Consider the following 12,271-nt stretch of genomic DNA (forward strand, 5'->3'; position numbering starts at 1 on the left):
TGTTAATCTTCACATAATTACTTGCTCAGCCGATTCCCCTTTTGCTCTCTTTTATCTCAGCATAGAGGGGCTGGGACTTGGAAACGTTCTCCCTGAATCCAGCTGTGAGAGGTGGCTTTAGTTAACAGTGGTGTCAATTTGGCATGCATGGAAATAAAATGCATCATCTTTCAGGTGAGGCGTCAAACTGAGGCCCCATCTGCCCTCTCGGGTGGACGAAAAGATCCCACAGTACTGGTTCGAAGAAGAGAAGGGGAGTCCTGGCCAATATTTATCCCTCAACCCACATCACTAAACAGCACAATCTGGCCATTGTCACATAGAAAATAGGTGCAGGAGTAGGCCATTTGGCCCTTCGAACCTGCACCACCATTCAATATGATAATGGCTGATCATGCAACTTCAGTACCCCATTCCTGCTTTCTCTCCTTATCACACTGCTGTTTGTGGCAGTTGCTGTGCGGGAATTGGCTGCTGTGTTTCCAACATTACAACAGTGACTACGCTCCAAAGAGTACTACTTCTAAACTAAAAGATGAACTGCACCCCACTGTAAATGGGTAACCACTAATGTTCGCTCTAATTAATTTTTGGTGCGTGGTCCTTTAACTGGCTGCGTGGCCCATTCAAATTTCCGTGCATGCGCGCTTTCTTCCATTGAAAAGGCGTGAGCGGTCTGCGCGGGACCTCCAGACCGCTGCCCGGCCACGCAGCTTAGCAGGAACGTTGGTAACCACCATGTTACCTTCCCATAAACCAGAAAAACTTTGAGAATGTTGCTTGCAGCTAAGAGTGCTGAATTTTCTGAACTGTTGGTTGACTTTTGTATCTGACTCATTGGATGAATATCTATTCAAGAACTAAAATATTTTGAGCTCCTATCTTAAACAGGTACATTTTATAAATTTATAGCTGTCGCTCATTTTTGAAGGCGCAACAGTTTTGTTTTTACATAAAGAGGCTGATGAGGAAAAACCCTGACTGGATGCAAGAGGCAGGAACGCTCTGACTTTCAACAAATGCTGCCACTTTTGTTCATAGTATAATTTTGGATCAAGGTCACGTCCCTCTCCATTATTTTCCCTCCATTCTCCCGCCCCACCCCGCCCCCTTTCCCATCCTGAAGTAATTGACATTTGCGGAGTGACAATCCCACAGATGCCGGCAGCCCTCCCAGCTCCACGTGGCCATTGTAACTGCGGAAGCCTGGATGTTCAGTGTCAAGGGACTATTGGCCGGTCCAGGACTGAACAGCCAAGCGCAATCCTGCTCTTGTCACCGATTCATACGTGCGGTCTTTCCAGCAAGTGTCGCCGATTAGCAAAAAGAAGCAGGAACCCTGGATGATTCTGCTTTACTTCTTTCCCTGCCCGAAACAGGCCCATTGCAGCAACGCAACAGCTGCCAAGGCTTAAATCGGACAACTTGGTACAGCCGGGCTATCAAACCTGCCACCTTTCAGTTTGCATGAATTAGTTGCACACCCCACTATCACTGGAATCTGGTCACCAATGTAAAATCATCTAATCACCAGGACTGTTAACTCTGTTATATAAAAGAAAGACTTGCATTTATATAGCGCCTTTCACGACCATCGGACATCCCAACGCACTTTACAGCCAATTAAGTACTTTTGGAGTGCAGTCACGGTTGTAATGTAGGAAGCGCGGCAGCTAACTAACCCACAAATAGCAATGGGATGATGACCAGATAATCTCACTGCGTAAAAAAATTCTCCTCATCTCTCCTCTGGTCATTTTGCCAATTACCTTCTTTCATGTCTGCTTTAGTGATACTGATTGTCTTAGTGATGTTGATTGAAGGATAAGTATTGGCCAGGACACAGCTAGAGTATAGAATCAAACAGCACAGAATGAGGACATTCAGCCCATCACGCCTGTGCAGACTCTTTGGTAAAGCTATCCAATTAGTTCCACTCCCCCATAGCCCTGCAATTTTTTTCTTTTTTCAAGTATATACTCAGTTCCCTTTTGAAAGTTACTATTGCATCTGCTTCCACCATTTCAGGCAATGCATTCCAGATCGTAACAACTCAATGTGTAAAAACGTTCTTCGCTCTCCTCTGGTTATTTTGCCAATTACCTTCAATCCATGCCCTCTTGTTACCGAGCCTTCTGCTGGTGGAAACAATTTTTCCCTATTTACTCTATCAAACCCCTTCATGATTTTGAACACCTCTATTAATTCTCCCTTTAACCTTCTCTACTGCAAGGAGAACAATTCCAGCTTCTCTTGTCTGCCCACGTCACTCATCCCTGGTCCTATTCTGGTAGATCTCCTCTCTGCAAGTCCCTGACATCCTTCCTAAAGTGCAGTGCCCAGAATTGGACATAATACTTCAGTTGGGGGGCCTAACCAGTGATTTATAGAATATAAGAACATAAGAAATAGGAGCAGGAATCGGCCATTTGGCCCCTCGAGCCTGCTCCGCCATTCAATAAGATCATGGCCGATCTGATCTTGGCCTCAATTCCACTTCCCTGCCCACTCCCCATAACCCTTGACTCCCTTTTCATTCAAAAATCTGTCCATCTCCACCTTAAATATATTTAATTACCCAGCCTCCACAGCTCTCTGGGGTAGAGAATTCAAAAGATTCACGACCCTCTGAGCGAAGAAATTCCTCCTCATCTCCGTTTTAAATGGGCGACCCCTTATTCTGAAACTATGCCCCCTAGTTCTAGATTCCCCCATGAGGGGAAACATCCTCTCTGCCTCTATCCTGTCAAGCCACCTCAGAATCTTGTACATTTCAATAAGGTAACCTCTCATTCTTCTAAACTTCAGTGAGTATAGGCCCAACCTTCTCAACCTTTCTTCATCTTGGGAATCAACCTCGTGAACCTTCTCTGAACTGCCGCCAATGCAAGTATATCCCTCCTTAAATACGGAGACCAAAACGGTACCAAACGTTTAGTATATGCTAATTAGTTCATTTGTGCTCTGAATCCTCTGTGCTTTATGTACTGTCTCAGTTGCTGAACGAACTGAGTGTGGTGGAAGCGGAGTTGCTGCTAAAATCCTCGAGTCTGGCTGGGAGCTATACCACAGGGCTGTGCCTGTGCATCGTGGCCGTGCTGCGACGCTACCATTCCTGTCTCGTGCTCAACCCCGACCAGACGGCACAAGTGTTTGAAGGGTGAGGAATGGCATTTGGTTCTCTTCAGTTGTCCTTTATTTATTTTCTTTGAACTTCGGTAAATGCAAGCTTCTGCAGGCTCACAACAGGGCTCAGCAGAACCTCTGTTTTCTGCAGTGGTCAGGATGGAGTTCAGTTGGTTATAACCATTTTTGTGCACAATCGGCCCATTTACACCATCACTGATCGTAGAGAGTAGAATTGACACTAGAGCAGAGTAAGCATATATCGGGACATTTCCAGGGACTTCCCTCAGGATTGCATCTTCAGGATTACATAACCTCTGACGCTGGTAAATGGTAACAGTGCACCATGTACCACCTGTCGAACCCATCTGTTCTCCCTCATGATTGCTGCACTTCGAACATCCTTTGCTACGATACTCGAATGCCTCCCAACTTCCCTTTCCCCAGTTCTCTTTCCATGCCCTGTCTGAATGCTTGGCTTCTATCCCATCTGCGTCAAAACCACTAGCTTGGTCAGCATTACCAATCAGATTCTATATTATTGCATCCATGGTAAATTAACCTGTGTGGCCTGCGACACAGTTGACCAATCCATCCTACTCCAGTGACTCTCCTCCATGACGCCCGACTCTCAGGGTTCCATATCCACCTGCACCCAAGGCAGCCAGCTTCTCACCAATGTCTTGGCTGGTGCACCCTAAGATCTGTTCTTGGACCGTTGTATTCTTAATCAGTGTGCTGCAGTCACCCAGCTTTACTTCCCTGCCATCACTCGCGACTCCACAGTTCTTTCTGTATTGTTTTGAACTGGTCCAGCATTAAGTCGGCAGAATTTCCTCCCGCTAAGTGTTAGCTAGATCTGTTTGGCTCTCGCTAGAAGCTCCACACCTTAACCCTGAATCTGTCGCCCTCTCTGACTCCTCACTCAAACTTGTCTCTACGTCACTCCACCATCGCTGGAATCTGCACCCATGCTCTTGGCCACTCAGTGTTCTCCTCACTGGCCTCCAAAGCTCCACTCGAGAGAAAGTCTTGGCTCGTCTAGGACTGCTCCGTCCCTGGCTTATCATTTACTAACCTCTGCTCATCTGCCCTCGCTGATTATCACTGGCTCCGCATCCGCTAACATGGCAATTTCAAAATGCTTGTCCTGATTTACAACTCCTCCACTGCCTCACGCTCTCCCCTCTCTGACCTCCTCTTGCCCTACATTGCAGCTGTTCTGACTCTGCGATTTTACATGTCTTCCCTCACTAGCAGTGCAGTGTCTTCCCGCCCCTGCACTCTGGAATTCTCTTCCCCAAACCCCCTCTGTCCTAAAACATCGCGCCTTTCTTTCAAAATCTCCTCACAATGTAACCTCTTTGACCGCCCCCTTGGCCACGTCCTCTAACTCTCCTCCCAATTACTGCCCAGCGTTCAGTCTCTTTCCCCCCCGCCCGGTGGTGCACCTTTGGACGTTTTGTTACATTAAAGGTGCAATGTAAGTTGTTGGTATACCACACCCCATGGACCACCACCATCCCAGCTGTCAATGCTCAGTGTTGAAGTGACCCATTTTAGACCACCAGCCTTGGAAAATAGAAGAAAATGGTTGTTCTGATTCTGAAAAGTCAGTCAGTCACTGATGAGAAATGGAGAGGAGGGCAGAATTTTGCGTGTGAATGTTTAAGATAAGGCTATTGCACCATTTCTGACACATTGCAGTGCATTTCAAAGTCACTCACTGTGTGAGACAGTTCCGAGACATAACTAGGTGCTATAAACACGCATGTCTCCTGAACAGTGGGCAGTACCTCTAAATCTTACTGCCCTGGTGCTGGGAGAGCGTCCACCATGAGCTGCCCCCCTGGACCTATTTGCTGCCATGTTCTGGTCTCCATGTAGGCCTGTTGAGAACTGGTTCAGAGGTGGACCTGCTAACATTGTGCCCGCAACAGGCAGGCCGGGGGATTGAGTCCGTCCTGTGTGTCATGGTGCCTAGTCATGATGCTCTTTTGCACCAGAGGGCCACGCTGACGAACATTAAACGAGCTCGAGTTGAGGGCAATTTTAACCTAACCCTCCAGACGGGATCGGGTGGAACTTTGGTTTTGCACCCCACTCGATATCGTTCTCGATTGACGTCAGTGCTGAGCAATATTGGGTGTGGTCTAAAGCCGGCGTTCCACCATGCCCCCGTGGGTTTTGGCAAGTCAAGGTTATACCCAACCAGTCTGGTTGGCCATTGAATGAGGTCATTCTTCAGACAACAATGGGAGCATGATGGATAAGGGTGGGTGTCTTTTGCTATCCGATCGATGGAGGTCGGGCCACTTAACGTTGATTGAAACTCTCAAGTCTGCAATTGATGCCTCCCTCGGAAAGTAAAGATACCTGAACAGTCTGTTTCTCTCATTCTGCTGCCTGATTCTTCCAACTTCCTTTCTGTATCCTCTCTCTTGCAGGCTGTGTGGGGTGGTAAAACATGTTGTCAATCCTTCAGAATGCTCCTCTCCCGAAAGATGCATTCTGGCCTACCTGTATGACCTTTATGTATCTTGCAGTCACTTAAGAAGCAAGTTTGGTGATCTTTTCAGGTGAGTAGTTATGCTCTAAATCCCAAAAAGTTATTTTCCGTAGCAGCTGGCTGATTCAGGCTTAAATACTTTTCCTCAGTTAATATTTATTCAGCACCAAGCATAACTTCAAAACACTGAATAAAACAAGCAAAACAGATAATGCATGGCAGCCTGGTTATTGTACACAAATGATGATGTCTTTTTATTGATAGATTTTTATATTCTGATGTTGTCACAAATAGAATCTTAATATTAAAGAAGAAAGACTTTGATTTATATAGCGCCTTTCACCACCACTGGATTTCCCAAAGCGCTTTACAGCCAATGAAGTACTTTTTTTGGAGTGTAGTCACTGTTGTAATGTTGGAAACGCGGCAGCCAATTTGTGCACAGCAAGCTCCCTCAAACAGCAATGTGATAATGACCAGATAATCTGTTTTTTTAGATGTTGATTCAGGGATAAATATTGGCCCCAGGACACCGGGGATAACTTCCCTGCTCTTTTTTGAAATAGTGCCATGGGATCTTTTACGTCCACCTGAGAGAGCAGACGGGGCCTCGGTTTAACGTCTCATCTGAAAGATGGCACCTCCGACAGTGCAGCTCTCCCTCAGTGTTGCACATTAGTGATTGTGATTGAAGACATATTCCTTTCCATAAGTGCGTTGACATATTTGAAGTTGGTGGAACTTGAGAGCTCTTGTGTGCTATCTGAGCTGTGCTTATTGTTTAAAGAGTCCTGTGCGGGGCATTGTGGGTTCCCCTGCAGTTCATCATCTGCGGAGTTTCATGGCTGATTGCGATCATTGGCTCGCGTCCAGCCGAGGACAGATACTTCTCTGCCAGGGAGGAGGGAGGGATAAGATAACCCTCGAGCTTCAGGCGGCCGTTCGTACCCGGTTTCACCACAGCCGTCCACTCTCCCACTATACAGCCCACTCATTGGCTGTGAAGCACTTTGAGACGCCCTTTCATCGTGAAAGGCGCAATCTCAGTGTGTGTTTCTCTCTCCCACCTGCTATGTGTTGCAAGGAGACAAAACGAAAAGCTCTAAGTAGACCAACAGTTAATCATAATCCCTTGTAATTCATTTGAAAAGGGGCCCTGGTGGTGACGCGTACTTTCTGAAAAATCGCAATTAATTGAATTGTGCTCATTGGAGCCTGTGTGCCCCGCCGCCTCTCCGCACTCGCTCGGATTAAACTTCCACACTGCCAGCCTTTCATTCTCTAGTGGACCCCGATATTCCAGGGAATCTGCCCAAAATGTTTAAGGTGACGTGCTACAATTGCTGACATTCTTTTGTTGTGGTAGCTGAGTTCTCGTTTCAAGCTGCGCGTTGCTAGTGTGTTAATGAGACTCTCTGCAGCAGAGCAGGTTTCCAGTCGTCTTGGTTAACCCTTGCCACTGGACAAAGGCCGAGCTCAGTCAAGCCCGTGTGGTGGCTGGTGTGCAACGGTCACCACACGTTAAAAAATCCACGCCCAGGCATCTTCCACCCCCTCAATTGGAGTTCAGGACTGGAACATCGGGTCCTTCATTGAAACATCTGTGAACTCGTGTGGAAGCAAGTCATCCTCGTTCGAAGGATCGCCTATGATGATGAATGAAACTCTGTGGAGTCCAATTTGGCATTTTAGATTGAAAACATCAGCCCAGTGCAAGTGGGAATGACGTGTCGTTGACACAGTTTCAAAGCAGTGCTGTGCATCGCTCTTGTTTCCCAGGATCATATTTCTTGGTAGTCTGCAGTCCCCTGCTGCCTCTCAGTCCAACCTTTCAAAGCAAGCTCACATCCAGTTTGCTTTTTTAAGTCGTCTCCATTTAGATGCCTGCACGCCATTTGTTGTCTAAGGGGGCCAGTTATCTCCCCTTGCCATTCTGGAACTGGCTTCTAGAAGATCAGTCGAATGACCTCAGCTGACCCACCTGACAGTGACTCTCGTCTCGCTCCACTTTTCCGTGATGGAGGCGCACTCGTCTTCTATTTATGTCTCTCTCTCTCTCGAGAAAGGCCAGCGAGGGCAGTATCTGGGGAAAGCCAGATATGTGTCTCTGCCATAGGTCCCCACATCTCAGTTCATCGAGACACCAATTCTCTGCATTGTCAGGCCACCTTTTGTTGCAGTATTTTGCTTTTGCTCAAGAAGATAAGAAATAGGAGCAGGAGTAGGCCATTCGACCCTTCGAGCCAGATCCGCCATTCAATACAATCATGGCTGATCATCTGTCTCAACTCCACTTTAGTGTTTGATTTTTGCTGGCTTCGGGCATTCCTAATGCACTGACTGCCTGGTTACAACAACAACAACAATTTTGTATTTATATGGCACCTGTAACGTAGTGAAACATCCCCAGGCACTTCACAGGAATATTATGAGATAGAAAATTTGACACCGAGCTGGATAAAGAGAAATTAGGGCAGGTGACCAAAAGCTTGGTCAAAGAGGTAGGTTTTAAGGAGCATCCTGAAGGAGGAGAGAGAGGTAGAGAGGGAGGAGAGGTTTAGGTAGGGCGTTCCGGAGCTTGGGGCACAGGCAACAGAAGGTACTGCATCCAATGGTTCAGTGGGCAGAATTAGAGGAGCGCAGACATCTTGGCGGGGGGGTTGGAGATTACAGAGATAGGGAGGGGCAAAGCCATGGAGGGATTTGAAAACCAGGATGAGAATTTTGAAATCAAGGCGTTGCTTAACAAGCAGATTTACTGATCACTCAGGCTTTTTCACCATTGTAAAGTAAAACAAACTGTTGAAATCTCTTATTGTGAATCTTCTCGCACACTATAAGAAACAAAATGGTCCAGAAATTCCAGCCTCCCCGGGTCGGTACGGAGCGTGTACAGAGTGTGTGCGGACCCGGGAAGGCATCGGAAAAGCCGGTTTTCAGGGCACAATGCGCATGTACTGAAAACTGGCTTTTCCGATCTGTCAAGCTGGAGCTGGAGCTGGACAGATCGTCCACATCTCGGGAGCGAGGACGTTTGCACGGGCAAGATTGCGGGATTTACTCATATCTTGCCCGGCAAATGTCCTCAAAACTCTTGCGTCTGATAAAAGCAGGCACATAGCCTACTGTTACAGGCATAAGAGTTTTAAAACACACACAAACATATAAAATAAAATTTAAAAAAACACATTTTATTGTTCAGAACCATGCTCACTACAGTAAGTTTATTTTAAACCATAATTAAATAAACTTTGATTTTTACATCGTGAAAATATATATTCTTTATAAGATATAACTAACTTTAATTTAAATGAATGTCAAATATGTGGTGTTTTTTTTATTAGTATTTGGGGTGTCGGGGGGAGGGGGGGGTTCTCAATCATAAGGGGAATTCCAACTTACGGAGTTCCCATTATTATGAATGAGAAAATTCTGTACCTGGATTGGCTGCCCAGAGCCATGTGACTGCAGCTCCAGCCCTGCACACGTCCTGACGTGCACGCGCTGCGATGCGCAGTCAGTGAAGGCCTCAGGACCGGGATCTCACGTGGGCGCAGCAGGAACAGGTAGGTGTGCATCTTTTAAACTTTTTTAGCCGATCGCCTGCGGGAAGCAGCCGACCGGGATTTCTAGGCCGTTAAGTCTGTGTGTGTTTGCATTTGTACACACTCTGCATTTGTATATATTCTGCATGTTTTTCTATATATATAATGTATGTATCCAGTGCATGCATAGCATACATATGTGTATATAAATTATGTGTATACTATATGTATGCTTGTGTGTAAAAGCATGAACAAAGTCTTTTTCTCTAGCTTCTGATTTTGAAATCCCTCTATTATTCTCCCTTTTTCCTTCTGATGTTAAGAGCAAACAAAGCCTTCGTCGGCTCCCCCTTTCACCTAACAGCCCGGAGCTTTTCAGCGGTACAGCATAAAATCATGATTTTATTGGTATTGTGCCATTGTTGAATGGACGCGTTTCACCAGGCTGGAAGGGAGAGAGAATTTTCTTTTCCTTGTCCTTCCAGTCTGATCCTTCGACTCTTGCCTCACTCCTTTCCATTCCTGCCAATTGTGTGCCTTAAAACAACAGCGTTTTAAAAAAAAAGAATCATTCGTTCACGGGATGTGGGCGTTGCTGGCAAGGTCGGCATTTATTACCCGTCCCTAATTGCCCTTGAGAAGGTGGTGGTGAGCCACTGCCTGGAACCGCTTCAGTCCGTGTGGTGAAGGTGCTCCCACAGTGCTGTTATGGAGGGAGTTCCAGGATTTTCACCCAGCAACGATGTAAGAATGGCCGATATATTTCCAAGTCGGGATGGTGTGTGACTTGGACCTCCCCTTGCCCACCACACTCCCAATCCCCCCCCCCGCCCCCTTTGGGGTGGTATCCTCCAACATGCCTGGCCATCCCAAGGCCACATTTACAGCAATAGAAATCACTCGCTAATTGTTACTGGGATAAAACATCTGGAAAAGGATGTGTGCTTATTTAAAAGTGGAATTTAAAAAAAAAGCTGGGTCTTGCTTCTTCCCCGCAGGGATTTAAATTGCCATATTTGCTGAAAAGAAAATATTAACCTTGGCACATTACCTCCTGTCCACGTGCATTGCGTCTACTTTTACAGTGTATTATATTGTGAGAGTGCCTAGCAGTTCACTAATTTATTAGGTTTTTCTTACCAGATCTAACGTGACAACTCCTCATTTTTGCTAAACTAGCGATTTTATTTTGCCTTCATTTACCAAGATCAATTATTTATCCACCCTAATTGCAATAATTTGACTCGAGTGCGAAGGAACATTTTAAAATTTGACACACGCACTTGGTGGGCTAGTTCACCCAAGTTGAAAAATCAGTTTTTAAATTCATTTTAGATTTAATTTTTAAAAAGTAAAGGAAGAACTAAATAATGTCAAACATTAAGTGATGTTCACTCAACGCTATAAACCGTCGTACAAATGGTTCAGTGCAACTCTAGCTGTATCGCTGTCTTCCCCCATCTCCGTTTAAAAAAAAAAAATTGTGTTTATATCGTAAAGTGCTTCAGTTTGCCACTGGACAGGCTTGGAGTATCCCAGCATTGTGTCCAATTCTAGAGAATGGATTGTGAACGAGCTGAGAGGGCATTGTGTGACTCACTACATTCATGGGACCTAAAAAAACAAAGCGAAAGTGATCGAGATGAGATGAAATGACCAAAATGACATGTGTTTATCTGTTCCTGATCATTCAGTGACGTAATATGAAATAGATTAAAGGCTCAATTTTCCATGGTCGTGCGCGCCGTTTTTTTTTGGCGTATTTATTTTTTTCCAAATTTCCCCCTGCGATCTGCGTCGGTTTTTTCAATTGTTCGCAGTTTGTCCAATATTTTTTCCTCCTCGGTCAGCATATCTGGCCACTCCCGAAAAACCTTCTGGGCATTTAAGAAAACCAGCGCACATTGACAAATCGGCGCTGAAAGACGCCATTGTTTTTAAATCGAAGATTTTGGAGAGGAGTCAAAAACACTGTAAAAATCAATAATAAAGTTCAACTTTTTTTTTAACCTGTTAAAGTAGAAGTGTAAATTTGTTGGATTTTACAAGTTGTCTCACTTTTTTTTACTCACTCACATGCCACCACCGAATGTCTTGAAGCAGGGCTGGAGGGTTGTTGGTTTGGCCGGCAGAATCGACCCCGCGCCCGGACACAGCTCGGGGTTCGGCTACAAAACAAGCCGTGGGGGAGAGCGTGGGAAGAGGAGAGAAAGAGAGAGAAAGGTGCCGATCGGAAGGCTTCTGCACTGAAGACTGGAATAAGCGGCGGGGAGAGAGAGATGGGGAGAAGTGACAAGACTGCAATTAGTTAAGGGGGCGGGGTGGGGGCGGGGAGGGTGGAGAGAGGACAAGTCACAAGGCCTTTGGGTGTGTTCCATCCATACAGACCTTAGGGAGAGAGAGAACTGTGAACCTATCCTGCCTGCCTGCTTTCCTGCCGTTACAAGCTTCTTTCAAAGGTTAAATTTAGTATGGGAGCAATACTGACAATGCCATACCTTGTGTGAGCCTTCTGCATCATGATGCTACGTAGGAGACAATTGGTTCAACGTCATCGCATGAGGAACATCAGAGCCCATAGGGTGCTGGGCAGGAGACCTTACCCACGTCGGGTATATCGAGACAGGCGTTCGTACCTGCACCTGAGTGATGCAGACTGTCTGAAGGCTGCGTTTCCGCAAAGAAGTTGTAACTGAGATCTGTGAGTTGGTCAAAGCAGACCTGCAACCTAGAAGCATCAGGAGGACTGCTTTTGTCAGTTGAAGTGAAGGTTACAGCTATAACTTTCATTTAATGCATCCGGATCCTTCCAAGCTACAACTGGGGATGTGTGCGCCATCTCTCAACATGCAAAACATGTCTGCATTCGGCAGGTGACAGCTGCATTGTATGCGCGGAGGAATGACTTCATAAAGTTCCCCATGACCGCCCAGGCAATGCGTGAAAGGGCTGTGGGCTTCTCCAGGATTGCTGGCTTCCCAAAAGTACAGGACTGCCTTAATTGTACCCACATCGCCTTGCGACCACCTTTGGAGAATTCCGAGATGTACAGGAACAGAAAAGACTTCCACTCCGTTAATGTGCAGCTTGT

The 12,271-nt window shown here is 46.1% G+C and overlaps 1 protein-coding gene across 1 annotated transcript in view; it reads left to right on the forward strand.

Annotated features, from left to right (window-relative positions):
* Nucleotides 1-12,271, forward strand: part of LOC139266002 (mediator of RNA polymerase II transcription subunit 12-like protein) — a 799,024-nt gene that overhangs the window by 546,068 nt on the left and 240,685 nt on the right. The window contains exons 19-20 of the mRNA XM_070883728.1: nucleotides 2,997-3,160; nucleotides 5,574-5,705. Of these exons, the coding sequence (XP_070739829.1) occupies nucleotides 2,997-3,160; nucleotides 5,574-5,705 (296 nt within the window). The remainder of the gene's footprint in view (nucleotides 1-2,996; nucleotides 3,161-5,573; nucleotides 5,706-12,271) is intronic.

The sequence above is a fragment of the Pristiophorus japonicus genome, chromosome 6 (assembly GCF_044704955.1).
Source record: "Pristiophorus japonicus isolate sPriJap1 chromosome 6, sPriJap1.hap1, whole genome shotgun sequence".
Classification (NCBI taxonomy): Eukaryota; Metazoa; Chordata; class Chondrichthyes; family Pristiophoridae; genus Pristiophorus; species Pristiophorus japonicus.